Source organism: Oncorhynchus nerka, linkage group LG9b (genome assembly GCF_034236695.1).
Source record: "Oncorhynchus nerka isolate Pitt River linkage group LG9b, Oner_Uvic_2.0, whole genome shotgun sequence".
Taxonomy (NCBI): domain Eukaryota; kingdom Metazoa; phylum Chordata; class Actinopteri; order Salmoniformes; family Salmonidae; genus Oncorhynchus; species Oncorhynchus nerka.
Genome location: NC_088424.1, coordinates 11,574,446 through 11,594,991, shown reverse-complemented (window position 1 = coordinate 11,594,991; position 20,546 = coordinate 11,574,446). Strand labels below are relative to the sequence as shown.

The window sequence follows — 20,546 nt, the reverse complement described above, 5'->3', positions numbered from 1 at the left end:
TGATCAACACAGGTGGCACAGACATTCATATTCTGAACCTGTATGCACCAAATTAAGACAACCCAGAGTTCTTTACAGATATCGCAACTGTAATAGCAGACAATGCAAAAGGGATGGTTATTGTTGGCGGGGACTTTAAATGCATACAGAATTACAAGCTTGACCGACTTCCTGCATATTAAAAAAAATCAAATTATTGATACTTGGCATTTTAAGAATCCCAGAATGAAGGACTTAGGTTTTTCTAAAGTTCATGACAGCTACTCCAGAATATACTTATTTTTATTTTTTTATATCCAAGCAGTATTTACATAAAGTAGAGAAATATAGCATTTAACATATTGACAGACCATATTGTAAAGCAAGAGTTACAAGATTACCCTAAGTGATAATGATTACGTATCATCATCTATTTTGTGGGAAGGGGCAAAGGCAGTATTAAGAGGGAAGATAATTGCTTGTGTGCCAAATGAAGAAGAAAAACAGCAGGGTTTGGAGATAGTTTAAAGAGAACATAAAAAACAAGGGATGATGATATATTGCATAAATTGAATGAATGTAGACAAAAATTAGATGAGTTATTGATTTACAAAGTATAAGGGGCAGTTAAGATTTACTAATCAAAGATATTATGAGGTGGGTAATAGAGCCAGACGGTTGTTAGCATTTCAGCTACAAAAATCCCAGGCTAGCAGAGTAGTCCCTAAGATAATTCATCCCTTCTCTAAAGCAGAACCAGGAGACATTGCAGAGGCATTTGGAGCATATTATAAATACATTTACGATTCATCAGAACAAGACCATAAACAAGAACAAAATAGAACCCTTTTGTCTAACTGAAATCTCACTAAATAATCAGAGGACGAAATGACACGGACAGTTACAGAAAGCGAGATTGAGGAAGCCATTAAGGGATTGAAAAATAATATCACCAGGGACCGATGGATACCCAAGTGAATTTTATAAGACCCCAGTTCTGTGCAGAGTCAATACTGTGATTGTGAATTATCAAAGGGAGAGCAACCCAAAACGTGGTAGGAGGCAACCCTTACAGTAATCCATAAGAAAGGTAAAGGTCCTTCCCAGTGAAGCTCATTTTGGCCTTTTCGTCTTCTCACCACGGACCTGAAATTGTTATCCACAATAATTACTGAGAGAATTCAGAAACCTATAGGGAAAGTGATTAACCCAGATCAGACAGGTTGTATACCTGGCAGACACATTTCCAACAATATTAGGAGAGTATTAAACATTCAATCACTGACAAAGGGTAGACAACAAACATTTAATACATCTCAGCTTAAATGGATTTTGTGCATTATAGTTGATTGGTTATACCTAAAACAAACACTATTGAGTATGGGATTCAGCCCATTGAAAGGTTACAGCTCACAATTCTTCAGCCTGAAAAGAGAAACTAGCATAATTTTCTTTAAATATTGAGCCACTGGCAGAAATGATGATGAACCCACAAATTTAAGGTATAGTGGATGAAGGTGTGACACACAAGATATCCCTCTTTGCATATGATATTTTGCTGTATTTAAAAAATCCCTTTATCCCCTGGGGCGGCAGGGTAGCCTAGTGGTTAGAGCGTTGGACTAGTAACCGGAAGGTTGCAAGTTCAAACCCCCGAGCTGACAAGGTACAAATCTGTCGTTCTGCCCCTGAACAGGCAGTTAACCCGCTGTTCCTAGGCCGTCATTGAAAATAAGAATTTGTTCTTAACTGACTTGCCTGGTTAAATAAATAATAATAATCCCTAAACTCTTACACGGTTTGAGGTGCTTTGAAGAACAGCCTAGGTATAAAGTCAGAAGCTATGATGATTTCAGGAAATTGGCCCCCTCAGTTGAATAGAGATGTGTCCTTTCATTGGTTTTTAGATATTTGCGTATTATTTTTAACACAATGCGCATCACAGCTTTACTCAGGAAACTATACTAAACTGATCTCACAGATTAAGACAGACTTGGGAAGATCTGCCACTTTCTTTAATTGGTAGGGTGGAAATGGTAAGAATGAATATGTTGCCCAGATTGCTCATTCCATTTCATGCATTACCCATTCTAGTCCCTGTGTCTACCTTCAAGCTGTTTCATAAGCTTATTTCCAAATTCATATGGCAAAACAAGAGACCTAGAGCGAGACTCAAAGTGCTTTTTTTAAAACCCAAAGACAAAGGTGGCCTGGGCTTACCCAATTAAAAAAATTACTTTTGGGCCACTCAATTAAAAGCTTTGGTGGCCTGGATTAATATCTATATTCTGAGAACAGTCATGGCAACCATGTTCTGTGTATGTTTGGTGGGACTTGATGGAATATTCTCCTAGCCCGGAAAACTGGACTTGGGAAAGTTCCAATGAAATGTGTCTAGAACATTAAAGGGCAATTCCACCACTTTCAACCTCATATTCATTATGTCCAGCACCATACCAGTGTCTACGTAATACGAAAACTGCACATTTCTATGATCTGTGGTTAAAAAGAAAAGGACGTAAAAAAAAACGCTTCTCTGTGACATCACAGGGTAGGATTAAAAGTGGTTTTCAAAACTTGCAACAAGTTTCTAGCCAATATTTTCTTGCTCCCCACATCACTGCGAATTTCATAGTGTTTGAAAATCACTGTTTTGATGATATTATCGTGTAGAACTGGTATTGTGCTAGATAATTAAAATTAAGTTGAAAAGTGGTGAAATTGCTCTTTAATATAGTATTTTCTGAGAACATGGCATCGCATTTCATCTGTAACGCCAAAACATGCTAAATAGGTTCTCAGGAATTTTTGCTAGCATACATAGAATGTTCCCCTAACTAACAGAAAACTGGATACAATCAGGAGAACATTACAGGTAACATTACAAAAATGTTCTCTACCTAGAATTGTTTGCTGGGTTTATTGATGGTGCTAAAAATCTAACACCACAGTGGAACAAAATAGAACATTTTCACTGTAATCGTCTCCCATTGTGAAGACATTTCCGGTTTATACAATTCAATGTCTTCAACAACATTGAATTGACATTAATTCATTAATGAATGTTTCAAATAAAAATATATATGATAAAAAAGTCCAAATCAAATAAATAAAAGAGTTTGGAGTGATGCAACAAAACCCCAATAATTTCTTAGAAAATTATTAATGACGTAGAAATTCAAGTATCGCTGAACATACTCAGGATAACTACTCACCCTGAATCGCCAATTGACCCCACGTACCACCTCCCTAGGGTACGTTGAAGCAATATGGCGAAAACACCACACAGTCTATAGGAAGGCAATTAAAGTTATTACCATATTGCTTATTTAAACCTATCCCATTTTCTTAGATCTACAAGAGGGGCTAAGGGGTAGGGGTTTATTTTAGTTTATTTTTTATTTAACCTTTATTTATCCAGGAAGTCCTATTGAGGTCAGAATACATACGTATTTTATGAGGGTGACATGGACACGAGGGCATTTCAATAAAAAAAAACGTCATACTTCATACCACTTCATACTTCATACCACTTCATACTTAATCGGCCTTCTTCTCTGCCGGATTCTTCGCTTTCATCTCAGTCTTCTTGTCTTCCCCAGGACCTTTGAGCTGCTTTGGCTCCACCCTCTCCCCAGTTATTGGTTCCTCTTCCTCTGTGTTTCTCATTGAGCGCCAGGCCATGCATAGGCCGTAACACAAGGCACTTCCGCCGCCGCAGAAAACAACGACGAGGAAGGCGCCCAAAAGGGGCGCATTGGTAAATATATTCTGAGAGAGAGAGAGAGAGAGAGGTGTAGATTGGTGGAGTTGATCTTGTGGTCAGGGCACAGGGTTAAGAGGCAAAGCCATACTTTGCTATACAAAAAAATATCCATTATACAACAGCACTGATAAAATGTAATTACAGTTGAAGTTGGAAGTTTACATACACCGTAGCCAAATACATTTCAACTCAGTTTTTCACAATTCCTGACATTTAATCCCAGTAAATATTCCCTGTTTTAGGTCAGTTAGGAACGCCACTTTATTTTAAGAATGTGAAATGTCAGAATAATAGTAGAGAAAATTATTTATTTCAGCTTCCCAGTGGTTCAGAAGTTTGCATACTGCTAAATTAGTATTTGGTAGCATTGCCTTTAAATTGTTAAACTTGGATCAGTCCCTCCTGCAGCAAATCACCCCCACAACATGGTGCTGCCACCCCCGTGCTTCACGGTTGGGATGGTGTTCTTCGATTTGCAAGCGTTCCCCTTTTTCCTCCAAACATAACAATGGTCATTATTGCCAAACAGTTCTATTTTTGTTTCATCAGACCAGAGGACATTTCTCCAAAAAGTACGATCTTTGTCCCCACGTGCAGTTGCAAACCGTAATCTGGCTTTTTATGGCGGTTTTGGAGCAGTGGCTTCATCCTTGCTGAGCGGCATTTCAGTTTATGTCGATATAGTTTTACTGTGGATATAGATACTTTCGTACCCGTTTCCTTCAACATCTTCACAAGGTCCTTTGCTGTTGTTCTGGGATTGATTTGCAATTTTCACACCAAAGTACGTTCATCTCTAGGAGACAGAACGTGTCTCCTTCCTGAGCGGTATGACGGCTGTGTGATCCCCATGGTGCTTATAATTGCATACTATTGTTTGTACAGATGAACATGGTACCATCAGGCGTTTAGAAATTAGACTTGTGGAGGTCTACAATTTTATTTCTGAGGGCTGATTTCTTTAGATTTCCCCATGATGTCAAGCAAAGAGGCACGGAGTTTGAAGGTAGGCCTTGAAATATATCCACAGGTACACCTCCAATTGACTCAAATGATGTCAATCAAAAGCTTCTAACACCATGACATCCTTTTCTGGAATTTTCCAAGCTGTTTAAAGGCACAGTCAATTTAGTGTATGTAAACGTCTGACCCACTGCAATTGTGATACAGTGAATTATAAGTGAAATAATCTGTCTGTAAACAATTGTTGGAAAAATTACTTGTCATGCACAAAGTAGATGTCCTAACCGACTTGCCAAAACTATAGTTTGTTAAACAAGAAATTTGTGGAGTGGTTGAAAATGGAGTTTTAATGACTCCAACCTAAGTGTATGTAAACTTCCGACTTCAACTGTATGTCAAAGTGAAAATGAAAGCCTCGTGCCAACATGTTCTGTGACTTACTGTAACAGTCGTTTTGGTGTTGAACGCAATCCTTATAAAGCATTGATAGTATCCATTCCCTCCCTGGGACTGATTGAAACAAGATTATTAATGTTGTTAATGTTGGAAATGTTATTGGGTAATATACAATGTTTCGATGCACACATTGCATCAAATGTATCATATTTGAACATGCTTCTCTGTGTTTTACATTTTTTAAACCTGTGTTTGTTTGAGCTTCAATGAAATTGACAGGGCTTGCACTTTGGAACAGTTCTAATGTTTACATTGTGCTGGGCAAGCGTAATGAAGCACAGGTAAAGTATTTCAAAGATTTCAAATACAATTTCATCCCAGGTCAGATTTAGGTTTAGTTAGACTGACTTTAATCCGGCCCTTCGACACTCCATCGATGAACTTCACCAGCTGCTCCTTTGTCTCCACTTTGTTGGGCGGTAGGAAATATCCATCGTTAGACACGTTGAGCACGATAATAGAGGGCATGGCCAGTTCTCTGTCAACACATACACATAGGGTTTAGGGTTAGTTGTCAACACGCTGTGTCAGTGGCAATTTCAGTGAAGCCACTACACTAAACAATACATTAAATGCACCATAACAGTGACAAACGGTGCCCACAAACTGTTAGGGCCTACATAAAGCTGTCCCAAAAGCAGAGCTTTCCTTTCAGCACCATAGAGTGAATCGTTGCCACCGCTACACATGGCTATCAGCGGAGCCTTGTTTTCAGCACCATGGAGTGAATCCTTACCACCGCTACACATGGCTATCAGCGGAGCCTTGTCTGGCAGAAAAACAGTTCATCTAGCCTTTTCTTTAAACATAGCTGATATGGCTGACTTGCTTAAATAAATATGGTCTCTACTGACTCCTTGTGTATTCATGTAACTCGTCAAGAACCGTATTCTCCCTCAATAAAAATGAATGCCGACATTTGTTTTGACTTTTGAACCATACACCAACATTATTAAATTTATGTTCAGTAAATTCATCATGTTTGTTATTTGATCATTAACACAAGTAGCTCAAACTATAAGCAAGTGTAAACAAACGAGCTGCGACGAGGTATGACTATGAGAGAGAGAGAGAGAGAGAGAGAGAGAGAGAGAGAGAGAGAGACTCAGCGGTTAGCCTACCATTTGAAGTATTTTATTATGTGGTCTTAAAGGGAAGGAAAATACAATTATGAGGATCCACTTTATTGACAATTTACTGACACACAGACAGCGCATTGCACAAACAACCCTCACAATATGAACTGGAATTACATGGGTCCATTCCTGAACCTTTTGTGAACATAACATTTTGAATGGGAAGAGACTCACTGGCAAACATGGTTACAGACCCAACATATATAGTATCCCCTCCTCATGGAGAAAACCACATGAACTATTATAATACACAAATTAAGGAAACCAATGAAATGCATCATTCTAACATTACCTAAAATGATGAATAATCCTAATGAGACCTATTTAAGCAACATAACAAAGGAGATGTACAAACTACGGCATAATGGAACGATGAGCAGATAAGAATCAAGCCGTAATTTTGATTAAGACATGAGACGGACGGTAGCCTAAAGTAAATTCGGAAAGTATTCAGACACCTTGACTTTTTCCACATTTTGTTACGTTACAATCTTATTGTAAAAAGGATTAAATACATACACATTTTCATCAATCTACACACAATACCCCATAATGACAAAGCAAAACCTGTTTTTTGGACATTTTTGCAAAAGTATTAAAAATTAAAAACAGAAATACGTTATTTACATAAGTATTCAGATCCTTTGCTATTAGACTAGAAATTAGACTTTCCAGTGATCATCCTTTAGATGTTTCTACAACGTGATTGGAGTCCACCTGTGGTAAATTAAATTGATTGGACATGATTTGGAAAGGCACACACCTGTCTACATAAGGTCCCACAGTTGACAATGCATGTCAGAGCAAAAACCAAGCCATGAGGTGGAAGGAATTGTCCGTAGAGCTCCGAGACATGATTGTGTTGAAGCACAGATCTGGGGAAGGGTACCAAAAAATGTCTGCACCATTGAAGGTCCCCAAGAACACAGTGGCCTCCATCATTCTTAAATGAAATAAGTTTGGAACCACCAAGACTCTTCCTAGAGCTGGCAGCCCGGCCAAACTGAGCAATCGGGGGAGAAGAGCCTTTGTCAGGGAGGTGAGCTCCAGACTTCCTCTGTGGAGATGTGAGAACATTCCAGAAGGACAACCATCTCTGCAGCATTCAAAATAATAAGGCCTTTATGTTAGAATGGCCAGACGGAAACCACTCCTCAGTAAAAGGCACATGACAGCCCACTTGGAGTTTGCCAAAAGGCACCCAAAGACTCTCAGACCACGAGAAACAAGATTCTCTGGTCTGACGAAATCAAGATTGAACTCTTTGGCCTGAATGCCAAGCATCATGTTCTGGAGGAAACCTGGCACCATCCCTACGGTGAAGCATGGTGGCAGCAGCATCATGCTATGGGAATGTTTTTCAGCGGCAGGGACTGGTAGACTAGTCAGGATCGATGGAAAGATGAATGGAGCAAAGTACAGGGAGATCCTTGATGAAAACCTGCTCCAGAGTGCTCAGGATCTCAGACTGGGGCGACGGCTCACCTTTCAACAGGACAACGACCCTAAGCACACCGCCAAGACAAAGCAGGAGTGGCTTTGGGACAATTCTCTGAATGTCCTTGAGTGGCCCAGCCGGAGCCCGAACTTGAACACGAACAAACATCTCTGGAGAGACCTGAAAATAGCTGTGCAGCGACACTCCCCATCCAACCTGAAAGAGCTTGAGAGGATCTACAGAGGTGAATGGGAGAAACTCCCCAAATACAGGTGTGCCAAACATGTAGCATCATATTCAATAAGATTCAAGGCTATAATCGCTGCCAAAGGTGCTTCAACAAAGTAGAGTAAAGGGTCTGAATACTTGTGTAAATGTGATATTTCAGTTTCTTATTTTTTAATACATTTGCAACAAAAAAAATCTAAAAACTTGTTATTGCTTTGTCAATATGGGGTATTGTGTGTATATTGATAATGGGAAGAAGAAAAAAAACGTAATTAATTTTAGAATAAGGCTGGCAGCGAAACAGTTCATCCAGCCTCAATTACTGCCTGGAACCTAACAAAGCAGAAAAAGTAAAGGGGTCTGAATACTTTCCGAATGCACTGCTATATCCTTATTCGTTTAGCCACACAATTTAATGCATGCTATAATTTTGGCAAGCACATACCTATTCTCCTCCTTTTGTTGGTTGTGAAGGTTGATTGCTCATCTATATGCGGTGTCTAGCCACAATGTTTGGTTTCCCCAGAAGTCCCAGTTTATCAACATTATCTAAATGTGATGCACAATTCTCATATTTTGAGTCCCTTTCAGACAGATGTTCTAAATCTTTAAACCCAGACATGGACCACCCACCCTCTCCACCAAATAGCAGGCAGGCAAAATAGTGATTGCTTTGCGATGCTCAGTTAGCCACTGCTTCCTTCCAACACCCTCATTGTTGAATTTGCGATTTCCAACTTGTGTAATATTTATGCCCAATGGCCAATGAGCACTGAGAAGATTTCTCTAATTTATTTTTATATGACAAGGAAAAGTATTTTCCAGTAAATAATTGATGTGATTTATGATTCCGACTGCTTATCTAGCTAGCCAGGATTTTAAAAGTATGATGTTGACATTATCAGTCCAATCAAAGCTACAGCAAAATTTAACGTGATTTGACATAATTTTGTCTGTGGCCAATGACCTTTAACCTTCTGGATGGGCATTTCTACTGTAAATCTATGGCTCTACCCCACCTGTCCTGAACCACTGTGCCACTGTGCTGTGTATGGAAGGCACTACTAGGCAGGCCAGGTCCTGGAGAACCATTGCCCGAAACAAAGATCCTAACCACACTTAACACAACAATCGCTTATATTATGTATTGATGTCAATTGTGGATTTGTGCAAAAACTCTAGCTACTTCTGAATTTTAAATAAGGGCAGAAAAGAGATATGACCACTCACTCCATGATGAGGCCATTGATGTACTCGTTTCCGTCCATGTGACCAAACTGGAATTCTCTGAGAAGACATCAGGACCATGTTCATTATGATACATCGTAGCAAAACTTATTGCAAAATAAAACCAAAATAGTAATTTCTTATTGGGCAAGTTCAGATAGTAACTCCCCGTTTCACTCTGTTTCAGATAAACTCACTTGCTATAGAGGTCCTTGTATTCAGTGGCCACTCTTTCCACCATGGTCTTGTAACTGGGTAGGAAGGAATATTTGATTAATAAGAATAGGCTGTTAATGTTTTGAGTGCAATATTTATCACATGAACAAAAGTTGATTTGTAAGGGTGATCTTGTCCTAATGGAAACTTGAGATCTACATGTGTAACTTGAATTGTAGCACATATGAGGTAAATGTGTAATTCAGGTGAACTACCCCTTACATTATATTGGGATAAAGAGATACTCATACCGGATGCTCTCCTCAGTAGGGTTTCTCTCATCCACTATAGCCAGAGCCACCAGTTTGCCTATGGTGAGGAACACACATAAAACACCAAACATTTCCTATGGTGAGGAACACAAATAAAAAACCAAAACAATTCTAAACACAGAAAAAACACATTTAACTTCACTTCATAACCATCATTCACATAGGATTTTATTCCTATCTGATTCATTAAAGCCACACTGTAAGAATTAATAGCAATGTAATGCACTAGTTCATACACTCACTGAATATTGAACACTGTTGCTTGCCCCCTTGTGGTAAACAAGTAGACACACAAAGACATCCATTCTATTGAAATCTTCGAATTCAAAGTTATTTACTGGTAAAGTACATCCTCTACCATGCTTGCTGTGTGTGTGTGTGTGTGTGTGTGTGTGTGTGTGTGCACGTGAGAGAGTGTAACATACTTGTATCTCCCATTTCATACAAAGTGTAGCTGTCAATCTGGAGGTAATTAAGGAATCGTTCACTATTGATCCAGGATGCGAGGTCCCCATCATGTTGTTCTAAGAGACAAGAGAAAGAATATAAAATATACACGTTTGTAGTCAGCGAATACTAATGTTATCCAGAGGCTGCTGAGAGTGATTCAACAACCCAAAAATACACTTCCAGACTTTCCAGATTGATTAACAACAGCCTAAGTAGGCTACAGTATAATGAACAACTTTTAGCAAATGATCCGTTCCAAAAAATATTGTAGCAGACTATGTTCTAGGGCTGCGGTGAGATTCTCTACCCTTCTCCCGAAGTGTGCAATCACACACTTCCCTTCATGGATTTATAAGGAATGGACAGAGGAAAGGAATTTGGTGGAAACTCCCTCCGGACATGGTTGCACCAATCCAAAGCTTTTAACTGTGTGAAGGGGAGTGAATGACACTTCTTGGTGAAGGGGAAATAATTGCAATCCATAGCCGTGGGAAGTTGTTTTGATCGAAAATGTTGGTGCTGATCGAAAAGGAAATGTTTTAGGGAGATCTATGCAGACTAACAATAACATTCAATTCCTAATGTGATGAGTAGCTAAGCATAGGACAAGATTCAGTAACAGTATCACTGCAGCCTAAGTTCATTTAAATCATGGCTGTTTGCAACAAAAAAAGCCTGCTTGTAAACAGCGCATACATTTCTTTGCACTGCATAATAACAGGTGTGTCAGAGAGAGAAAACAAGTGTTGTAAATAAATTAGGTTGTTTTCACATATAGGCCTCTTTAAAATATCTCAGTCCTCTTTAATGTGAAATTTGGGGTGAAAAAAAAGCAATATACGTACGTAACTCTTTGTATGCCTTTGAACTCAACTCTTTTGCCAGTTCACTTCACCTATTTTGTGGGCCGAGTCCTTTTTGCATTCACAATGCTATGTTCAGAAGGGAACCAAGATCTTTTTCCAACATTCACTCAATGCACTCTGGGTTTTTACAAAGTGCCAGATAAGCCATTCCATCAGATAATGTTATCGGACAGCTAGATATACCGACTTACATTTTGGAAGCTAATAGATTGCATTTAGTTAAAAGATGAGACATAATTATTATCAGAAGATATTAACATGTAAATATTATCGGTGACAGAGTAAATAGCATAAGAATACTGCAGATTAAATAATGCTGTAATTGAAAATTCTACACCCAATGCAGAGTACTGCTCCTTTAAGACCTAGCATTGATTTTGTGATTAGAGCTATCCGGAATCATTGGGACATCCCTACCCTAAATCCTAACCTTAACCATAACCATAACCCTTACCTAACTTTAACCCTTACCGTAACCATTTTAAATGTCAACGTCAATAGGGTAACGTCAGGGTTGGGACGTCCCAGGGATACCGAATAGCAATGACCTCACAAAATATGTTGTCTTCTCACACCATTCAAACCCCACAATCGAATGCACTGCTGATGAAGCGCTCTTAGCCTATTGCAAACTAATAATCTGAACATCGTGTCAGTACAAAACTCCACAAATATTTTGGAATTTCTGTGCATCCTTGACAATCGCTAAACAATATCCAAAAACAGCACACCGGAACACAGAATTCAAGCGACCACCTCTTGAGCTGGTTCGCTTCGGGGGCTCATTTTACAGTTTATAATTGTAAACTAATAGAAAATAGAAATGGGAGACTACTCCCGATCATTTGATATCAACCACAAGAGAAGAGGGATAAAGAGAGAGAGGGAGAGAAACTGTGAATCCTAAACCACCCCCTAGCCCCTACTAACTCAATCGGAGGGCCCACCGTTGCCATGTGTTGCAGACAAAACTCGAGGGTGACTTCCAAAGTGGCAATGGGATCAATTAACCCATCATCTTCGGGACACACTTCTGAATGATGCAATTCATATTTAACTTTTAAAAATAAAAACGACCATGGAATTACAAACAAACAAATTTTACAAGATATAAACCTCAGTAAAAGTTAAACATTTCAATTGTAACATGTGTCAAGTCTCAAAATAAGACATAAACAAATGCTATTTGTATATAATTAGGCATGCCTCTCCATTATTTTGTATGAAATAGCATAAACTCCAAACATATCGCATTGTGTGCCAGGATTGCACTTGCTCTGAAGCCTGCAGCCTTGCTGGCTCGGTCAAAGTGGCTGAGGGTCTAATTAGCCCTTACACCCAATAATTTTAACCTGTTGAGTGTAGGGGGCAGTATTTAGATTTTTGGATGAAAAACATACCCAAATTGAGCTGCCTATTTCTCAGGCCCAGAATCTAGAATATGCATATAATTGTCAGATTAGGATAGAAAAAACTCTAAAGTTTCCAAAACGGTCTAAATATTGTCTGTGAGTATAACAGAACTGATATTGCAGGCTATAACCTGGGGAAAATTCAACCAGGAAGTGGCCTCTATTTTGAAAGCTCCAAGTTCCATTGAAAGCCTTCCCTCCATTTAAAGGGATATCAAACAGATTCCTTTTCCTATGGCTTCCCCATTTTGTGAACAGTCTTTAGACATAGTTTCAGGCTTTAATTTTGAAAAATGAGCAAGAAATATCACATCACGTCAGTGGATAGCTAGGTGTCCCCAGAATTTTGCTTGCGCAACAGTTTGGAGCAGCCATTGTGTCTCTCTCTCTCCTATTGACAAAGCTAAATTCCCGGTTGATATATTATCGATTATATATTGAAAAAACAACCTGAGGATTGATTATAAAAAACGTTTGACATGTTTCTGTGGACATTACGGATACTATTTGGAATTTCCGTCTGCGATGTCGTGACCGCTCGCGCCTGTGGATTTCTGAACATAATGCGCCAACCAAATGGAGGTATTTTGGATATAAAAATAATCTTTATGGAACAAAAGGAACATTTATTGTGTAACTGGTAGTCTCGTGAGTGCAAACATCCGAAGATCATCAAAGATAAGCAATTTAATTTATTGCTTTTCTGACTTTTGTGACCAATCTACTTGACGGCTAGCTGTTTGTAATATGTTGTCTACTGAGAGAGATGTTCTTACATAAACGCTTGGATAGCTTTCGCCGAAAAGCTTTATTGAAATCTGACACGCCAGGTGGATTAACAACAAGCTAAACTGTGTTTTGCTATATTGCACTTGTGATTTCATGAAAAAAATGAATTTGGCGCGCTGCAACCCAGCTGATGTTGACGTAAATGATCCCACTAACGGGATGGGTGCATCAAGAATTTTTTAACTCACTCGGCTTTGGGACCCTTGTGCAAATGGCGGTACACTGTACTGACTATGGTACAGCAGAGACTCCAAACTAGAGGTCGACTGATTAATCGGAATGGCCGATTAATTGGGGCCGATTTCAAGTTTTCATAACAATCGGAAATCAGTATTTTTGGGCGCCGATTTTACCAAAAAAATAAAATTATTTACACCTTTATTTAATCTTTATTTAACTAGGCAAGTCAGTTAAGAACACATTCTTATTTTCAATGACGGCCTAGGAACGAGGCAGAACGACAGATTTTTACCTTGTCAGCTCGGGGGATCAAATCTTGCAACCTTACAGTTAACTAGTCCAACGCTCTAACCACATGCCTCACGAGGAGCCTGCCTGTTAATGCAGTCAGCCAAGGTAAGTTGTTAGCTAGCAATAAACTTATCTTGTAAAAAAACAATCAATGACTGTCGTTGCTCCAATGTGTACTTAACCATAAACATCAATGCCTTTCTTAAAATCAATACACAAGTACATATTTTAAACCTGCATATTTAGCTAAAAGAAATCCAGGTTAGCAGGCAATATTAACCAGGTGAAATTGTGTCACTTCTCTTGCGTTCATTGCGCGCAGAGTCAGGGTATATGCAACAGTTTGGGCCGCCTGGCTCTTTGAGAACTTATTTGCCAGAATTTTACGTAATTATGACATAACATTGAAGGTTGTGCAATGTAACAGGAATATTTAGACTCATGAATGCCACCCGTTAGATAAAATACGGAACGGAATAAACGTTTTGTTTCCGAGGTGATAGTTTCTGGATTTGACCTGAGGCTCGTATTTCTGTGTGTTTATTATAGTTAAGTTTATGATTTGATATTTGATAGAGCAGTCTGACTGAGGGGTGGTAGGCAGCAGCAGGCTCGTAATAGTCAAAGGTATATGGTTTAGAGAGAAATAGTCGACGCGTTATAATTCCTGTAATAACTTGCGGCTGACCTTGAAAGGGGTTCCTTCGTTATTTTACCGTTCATGTCTTCCATAGAGAATGTCTTGATCTACTTCAAATAAGGTCTGTGTTTTGTGTAAATCTCACTAGGATAAGGTAACGTTTGTCAAAATATTTGCATGCTTCACAGTAGGTATGGTGTTCTTTGGATGCAACTCAGCATTCTTCGTCCTCCAAACACGACAAGTTGAGTTTTTACCAAAAAGTTTCATCTGACCATATGATATTCTTCCAATCTTCTTCTGGATCATCCAAATGCTCTCTAGCAAACTTCAGACGGTCCTGGACATGTACTGGCTTAAGCAGGGGGACACGTCTGGCACTGCAGGATTTGAGTCCCTGGCGGTGTAGTGTGTTACTGATGGTAGGCTTTGTTACTTTGGTCCCAGCTCTCTGCAGATCATTCACTAGGTTCCTTTACTGCAGAGTAAAGGAAAAGCAGCCAACAAGTGCTCAGCAAATGTGGGAACTCCTTCAGGACTGCTGGAAAAGCATTCCAGGTGAAGCTGGTTGAGAGAATGCAAAGGGTGGCTACTTGGAAAAATGTAAAATATCAAATATATTTTGTTTTGCTTAACACTTTTTTTGATTTCATAGTTTTGATGTCGAATAGTAGATTCCATATGTGTAATTTCGTAGTTTTGATGTCTTCACTATTATTCTACAATGTGGAAAATAGTAAAAATAAAGAAAACCACAGCTCGGGGCGGGAGATAGCCTAGTGGTTAGAATGTAGGGGTGGCAGGTAGCCTAGTGGTTAGAGTGTAGGGGCGGCAGGTAGCCTAGTGGTTAGAGTGTAGGGGCGGCAGGTAGCCTAGTGGTTAGAGTGTAGGGGCGGCAGGTAGCCTAGTGGTTAGAGTGTAGGGCGGCAGGTAGCCTAGTGGTTAGAGTGTAGGGGCGGCAGGTAGCCTAGTGGTTAGAGTGTAGGGGCGGCAGGTAGCCTAGTGGTTAGAGTGTAGGGGCGGCAGGTAGCCTAGTGGTTAGAGTGTAGGGGCGGCAGGTAGCCTAGTGGTTAGAGTGTAGGGGCGGGGCGGCCTAGTGGTTAGGTAGCCCTAGTGGTTAGAGTGTAGGGGCGGCAGGTAGCCTAGTGGTTAGAGTGTAGGGGCGGCAGGTAGCCTAGTGGTTAGAGCGTAGGGGCGGCAGGTAGCCTAGTGGTTAGCGTAGAGGAGGCAGGTAGCCTAGTGGTTAGAGTGTAGGGGCAGCAGATTGCCTAGTGGTTAGAGCGTTGGGCCAGTACCCGAAAGATTGCTTGATCGAATCCCCGAGCTGACAATTTAAAAATCTGCCGTTCTGCCCCTGAATAAGGCAGTTAACCCACTGTTCTTAGGCCGTCATTGTAAATAAGAATGTGTTCTTAACTGACTTGCCAAGTTAAATAAAGGTTAAAACATTAATTATTTTTAAATTAGTTGGAGTGTCCAAACTTTTGATTGTTACTGTGTGTTTGTGAGATGTGTAATATTCTGTATTGTGCTTCTACAGTAGGAATACAGACAACGATTGCCCATGAAAGTCTAATAGGCTTTTTATCATTCTCTTACAGACAATACCGCATGGTGGCCTATAGATTATTTCTGAAGTTTGTTTTATGTGGGGAGAAGCTAAGCAGAGGACACCGAATCCCTTTGCCTGCATTTGTTGTTGGGGCCATTCAAGCAATTTATCCCTCACACGATGGACACTATGTTGGATACAAAGAAGTTGATGACTCAAGAGGAGATGTGAAAGATCCCATAACAACAATCTCACCTTGTATCAAAGTGACTCTGAACACCTCACTGCACCCACCATATGTAAGTATTCCCCTTGTATCAAAGTGACTCCGAACACCTCACTGCACCCACCATATGTAAGTATTCCCCTTGTATCAAAGTGACTCCGAACACCTCACTGCACCATATGTAAGTATTCCCCTTGTATCAAAGTGACTCCGAAAACCTCACTGCACCCACCATATGTAAGTATTCCCCTTGTATCAAAGTGACTCCGAACACCTCACTGCACCCACCATATGTAAGTATTCCCCTTGTATCAAAGTGACTCCGAACACCTCACTGCACCATATGTAAGTATTCCCTTTGAAGAACTGTAGTATTTATTATAGGTGTTAGTAGTATATTGTTCTGCTACTGTATATACAGTGCATTCGGTAAGTATTCATATCCCTTTTTTTATGGACACGATTTGGAAAGGCACACACCTGTCTATATAAGGTCCCACAGTTGACAGTGCATATCAGAGCAAAAACCAAGCCATGAGGTCGAAGGTATTGTCCATAGAGCTCCGAGACAGGATTGTGTCCAGGCACAGATCTGAGGAAGGGTACCAAAAATGTCTGCAGCATTGAAGGTCCCCAAGAACACATTGGCCTCCATCATTCCTAAATGGAATAAGTTTGGAACCACCAAGACTCTTCCTCTTCCTTGGTCAAGATGGTGACCAAGAACCCGATGGTCACTCTGACAAAGCTCTAGCGTTACTCTGTCGAGATGGGAGAACCTTCAAGAAGGAAAACCATCTCTGCAGCACTCCACCGATCAGGCCTTTATGGTAGATTGGCCAGATGGAAGCCACACCTCAGTAAAATGCACATGATAGCCCGCTTGGAGTTTGCCAAAAGGCACCTAAATGAGTCTCAGACCATGAGAAACAAGATTGACTGGTCTGATGAAGCCAATGTTAAAACTTTGGCCTGAATTCCAAGCGTCACGTCTGTAGGAAACCTGGCACCATCCCTAACGTGAAGCATAGTGGTGGCAGCAGCATCGTGCTATGGGAATGTTTTTCAGCGGCAGGGACTGGTAGACTAGTCAGGATCGATGGAAAGATGAATGGAGCAAAGTACAGGGAGATCCTTGATGAAAACCTGCTCCAGAGTGCTCAGGATCTCAGACTGGGGCGAAGGCTCACCTTTCAACAGGACAACGACCCTAAGCACACCGCCAAGACAACGCAGGAGTGGCCTCAGGACAAGTCTCTGAATGTCCTTGAGTGGCCCAGCCAGAGCACAGACTTGAACCCGATTGAACATCTCTGGAGAGACCTGAAAATAGCTGTGCAGCAACCCTCCCCATCCAACCTGACAGAGCTTGAGAGGATCTACCAAGAGAAACGGGAGAAACTCCCCAAATACAGGTGTGCCAAGCTTGTAGCGTCATACCCAAGAAGACTCGAGGCTGTAATCACTGCCAAAGCTGCTTCAACAAAGTGCTGAGTACAGTGTCTGAATACTTCATTTAAAGCGGCAAGAAAAAGTATGTGAACCTTTGGTCCTAAAATTTAATCTGTAGATGTGATATTTAAGTGTTTTATTTGGAATTAATTTGCAAAAAATTAGAAAAACTTGTTTTTGCGTTGTCATGATGAGGTATTGTGTGTTGATTGATGAGAGAAAAAAAGCATTTCAATACATTTTAAAAGAAGGCTGTAATGTAACAAATTGTGGAAAAGGTCAAGGGGTCTGAATACCTTCCGAATGCACTGTATATCCCTAGCCCTTCCAACTCAATCTTCTCTCCACTTCTGATTGCACCAGATCCACCACTTCAAAGAACTCGCATCTCCACCCGAGTTCTCATGCTTCGGGTGCCACCACTTTGGTCTCCATTGTGTGGCAATAGCAGGCATCAGCTGGGGCTACTGTGTTGTCAGGATTGAAGAAACCCGAAAGTATTTTCTAAGACATTTAGATTTTGATTGTGCTTGATGTTGTAAATGCGAACTGCTTCCCTACATGAAGGAATTAACCACCAACATTCAACCTTGCGGTCGTGCATTGTTTATATCAATAATGCAATGGAAAAATGGTTTAATCTATTTTTCTTGCAACAACACATATTCTTCTGCAGGGAGTGCTGCCGTTTTGCCATTTTACCACAGGGGGTGCTGCCGCACACATACTTCCTGCGGCTATGAATGCAACACTGGTCTCTTACCATCATAAAGGAAGTAAGTTCCATCCTTGAACACTGCCACAGCCGGGTATTCCTGGAGAGTAACTGCCTGAGAATAACCAGAAAAGAGAGAGAATACCTCAGTCACAAAATATGATTGGAGCTCAATGTCAAGGCCCCTGGAGGCAGCGGTTCAATCCCCCATACCACCGCTCACTTTCTGTGCTGTAACCTCCTGATTTATCTCCCCATCTCCTCCTAAACCTGCCAATAAAACATTTTTAAAAAAACTTGTATATGTTTTTATAGATATACACTACCGTTCAAAAGTTTGGGGTCACTTAGAAATTTGTGTGTTTTTGAATGAAAATTAAAATAACATCAAATTGATCAGAAATACAGTGTAGACATTGTTAATTTTGTAAATTACTATTGTAGCTGGAAACGGCTGATTTTTATGGAACATCTACATAGGTGTACAAAGGCCAATTATCAGCAACCATCACTCCTGTGTTCTAAAAATTGCTTTTCTTCCAAAAACAAGGACATTTCCATGACCCGAAACTTTTGAACGGAAGTCTATATACCCAATTTCTAAAACGTACCTTGGGTAAAATGTTCCTTGCAGCAGAGAAGAAGTAAGTATGCACAATCAGTTCCTTGGCCACAGATATGTACTTCTCCTTGGGGGACAAAAGGGAAAAGGAAGAAACCTCAGACAGGCTATAGCACAGATGCCGCAATAATCATTTGTTTATTGTGTCCCGTGTGATTGTGCACGCATGCGTTCGTACGTGTGCCTGTGTGTGTGTGTTTAATGCGCGGGTGTACTCATACCTTCAAGTCGGACGGTCCACCAACGTATACAAAGAGAACATCATGTCTACTCATAACATTCTGAAATAACTGCTGACTTGGCAGTGCTCTCACCACAGGTCTAAAACAAAGGAGGGATGGGGAGAGAGATGGAGAGAGTTTATAAGGGACTGATGAAGGGAGTGAGAGACAAATGGGCAGAGATGGAGAGAGTACATCTTAAAGTAACTGTCCAATGAAAATCTTATTTTAAAGATCATAATCTGTCAAATGATAACGAAATCATGTTTACACACTTTTTGCCAGATTTACAAACGATCAAGGGTAAGACCCCACTGTAAAAAGTGGGTCGGCGCTGTCGTTCATCTGTAGTGCTTTTACTGATTTGTGTACGTATTTGTGGTTAGTTGAACCTATTCTATTAAATTTGTCTGAAATCAAACAATGAATTGAAAGATCAATATTTTTTTTTATTGAATGAAAGTTTCTAAATTGCTTTCAACACCTCATGCACATTCGCATTACTTAGCGGTGAAGGCAGTGTAGCGGAGGTAGCCTATAAGGAGGCTTATTTGGGCCGTGGCTTTCAGTTTGTTCTTTTAAGCCACCCATCAAGTTAATTGGTTCTGTTGTAATCACCATGCAGAGTTTGCTTGTACACCAACAGCCCGCCGTCTAATAATACTTGCATAAGGGCATGTGATACTTTGAATAAGTGGCTAAATGCTAATCCTGGATGTTGTGTATCGCATTCAACCAATCAGGTTGCAGCAGTCTGTTTTTTCACCCTTAATCTAACACAGCGCTGTATCACATTAGTGGAAACCAACACTGTTCTCAGGGGGGTATGACGGTTTTGACTACCAGAAGTGACTTTTCGTAGCAGGTCAGGAGAATTTACACAGCAGGTTAGGAAAATTAACGTGGTAGATTATGAGAATTAGGTTCAGATAAGGAAAAGGGTAAGGATAAGATAAAATGCAAAAATGGTCTCCGACACGACTCGAATATATCTAGCTACAACCAGATCTGCCCTTAGAACATTCTTGGTTTCCACTAATACAATGCTGCTAATGTGGCAGGCATAAAATAAATGCAACCCCTGGTCTGATAGTTTTAACCTGATTGGCTGAACGCGATACATAACATCCAAGATGAGCATTTAGCTACTCTAGCATGGTGGTGGAAAATTGTGTTTCATAAGGAAAGAATGTATACTTTATCAGTTTTTTCCCGCCTTCTCGTCAATAAATAAAGTTAAGGAGGATGTTAAAGCCTATGCAGCCTGAATGGAGAATATTTTAGGTACAAACCGGTCCACAAGGGATACTAATGTTTTTCTGGCTGCATACAATGCGTTTGGCCGGTAAGAGTTAACATCTCAATATCGCCATCTGACGGCCTTTGGGTGAAAGTGTAAACAAAGACCATTTCATGGTGAAGCTACCTTTGTTATTCTAATATTTGTTT

The 20,546-nt window shown here is 40.2% G+C and overlaps 1 protein-coding gene across 1 annotated transcript in view; it reads right to left on the bottom strand.

Moving 5' to 3' along the window:
- Nucleotides 1–264: 264 nt before the first annotated feature.
- The window catches only part of tmx3a (thioredoxin related transmembrane protein 3a), a 31,118-nt gene continuing 10,836 nt past the window's right edge, over nt 265–20,546 (bottom strand). Inside the window, exons 7-16 of the mRNA XM_029642347.2 lie at nt 19,098–19,197; nt 18,866–18,943; nt 18,303–18,369; nt 10,107–10,205; nt 9,661–9,718; nt 9,391–9,444; nt 9,197–9,253; nt 5,513–5,642; nt 5,150–5,218; nt 265–3,750 (exon numbers count right to left, since the gene is read on the bottom strand). Of these exons, the coding sequence (XP_029498207.1) occupies nt 3,520–3,750; nt 5,150–5,218; nt 5,513–5,642; nt 9,197–9,253; nt 9,391–9,444; nt 9,661–9,718; nt 10,107–10,205; nt 18,303–18,369; nt 18,866–18,943; nt 19,098–19,197 (943 nt within the window). The 3' untranslated portion in view covers nt 265–3,519. The remainder of the gene's footprint in view (nt 3,751–5,149; nt 5,219–5,512; nt 5,643–9,196; nt 9,254–9,390; nt 9,445–9,660; nt 9,719–10,106; nt 10,206–18,302; nt 18,370–18,865; nt 18,944–19,097; nt 19,198–20,546) is intronic.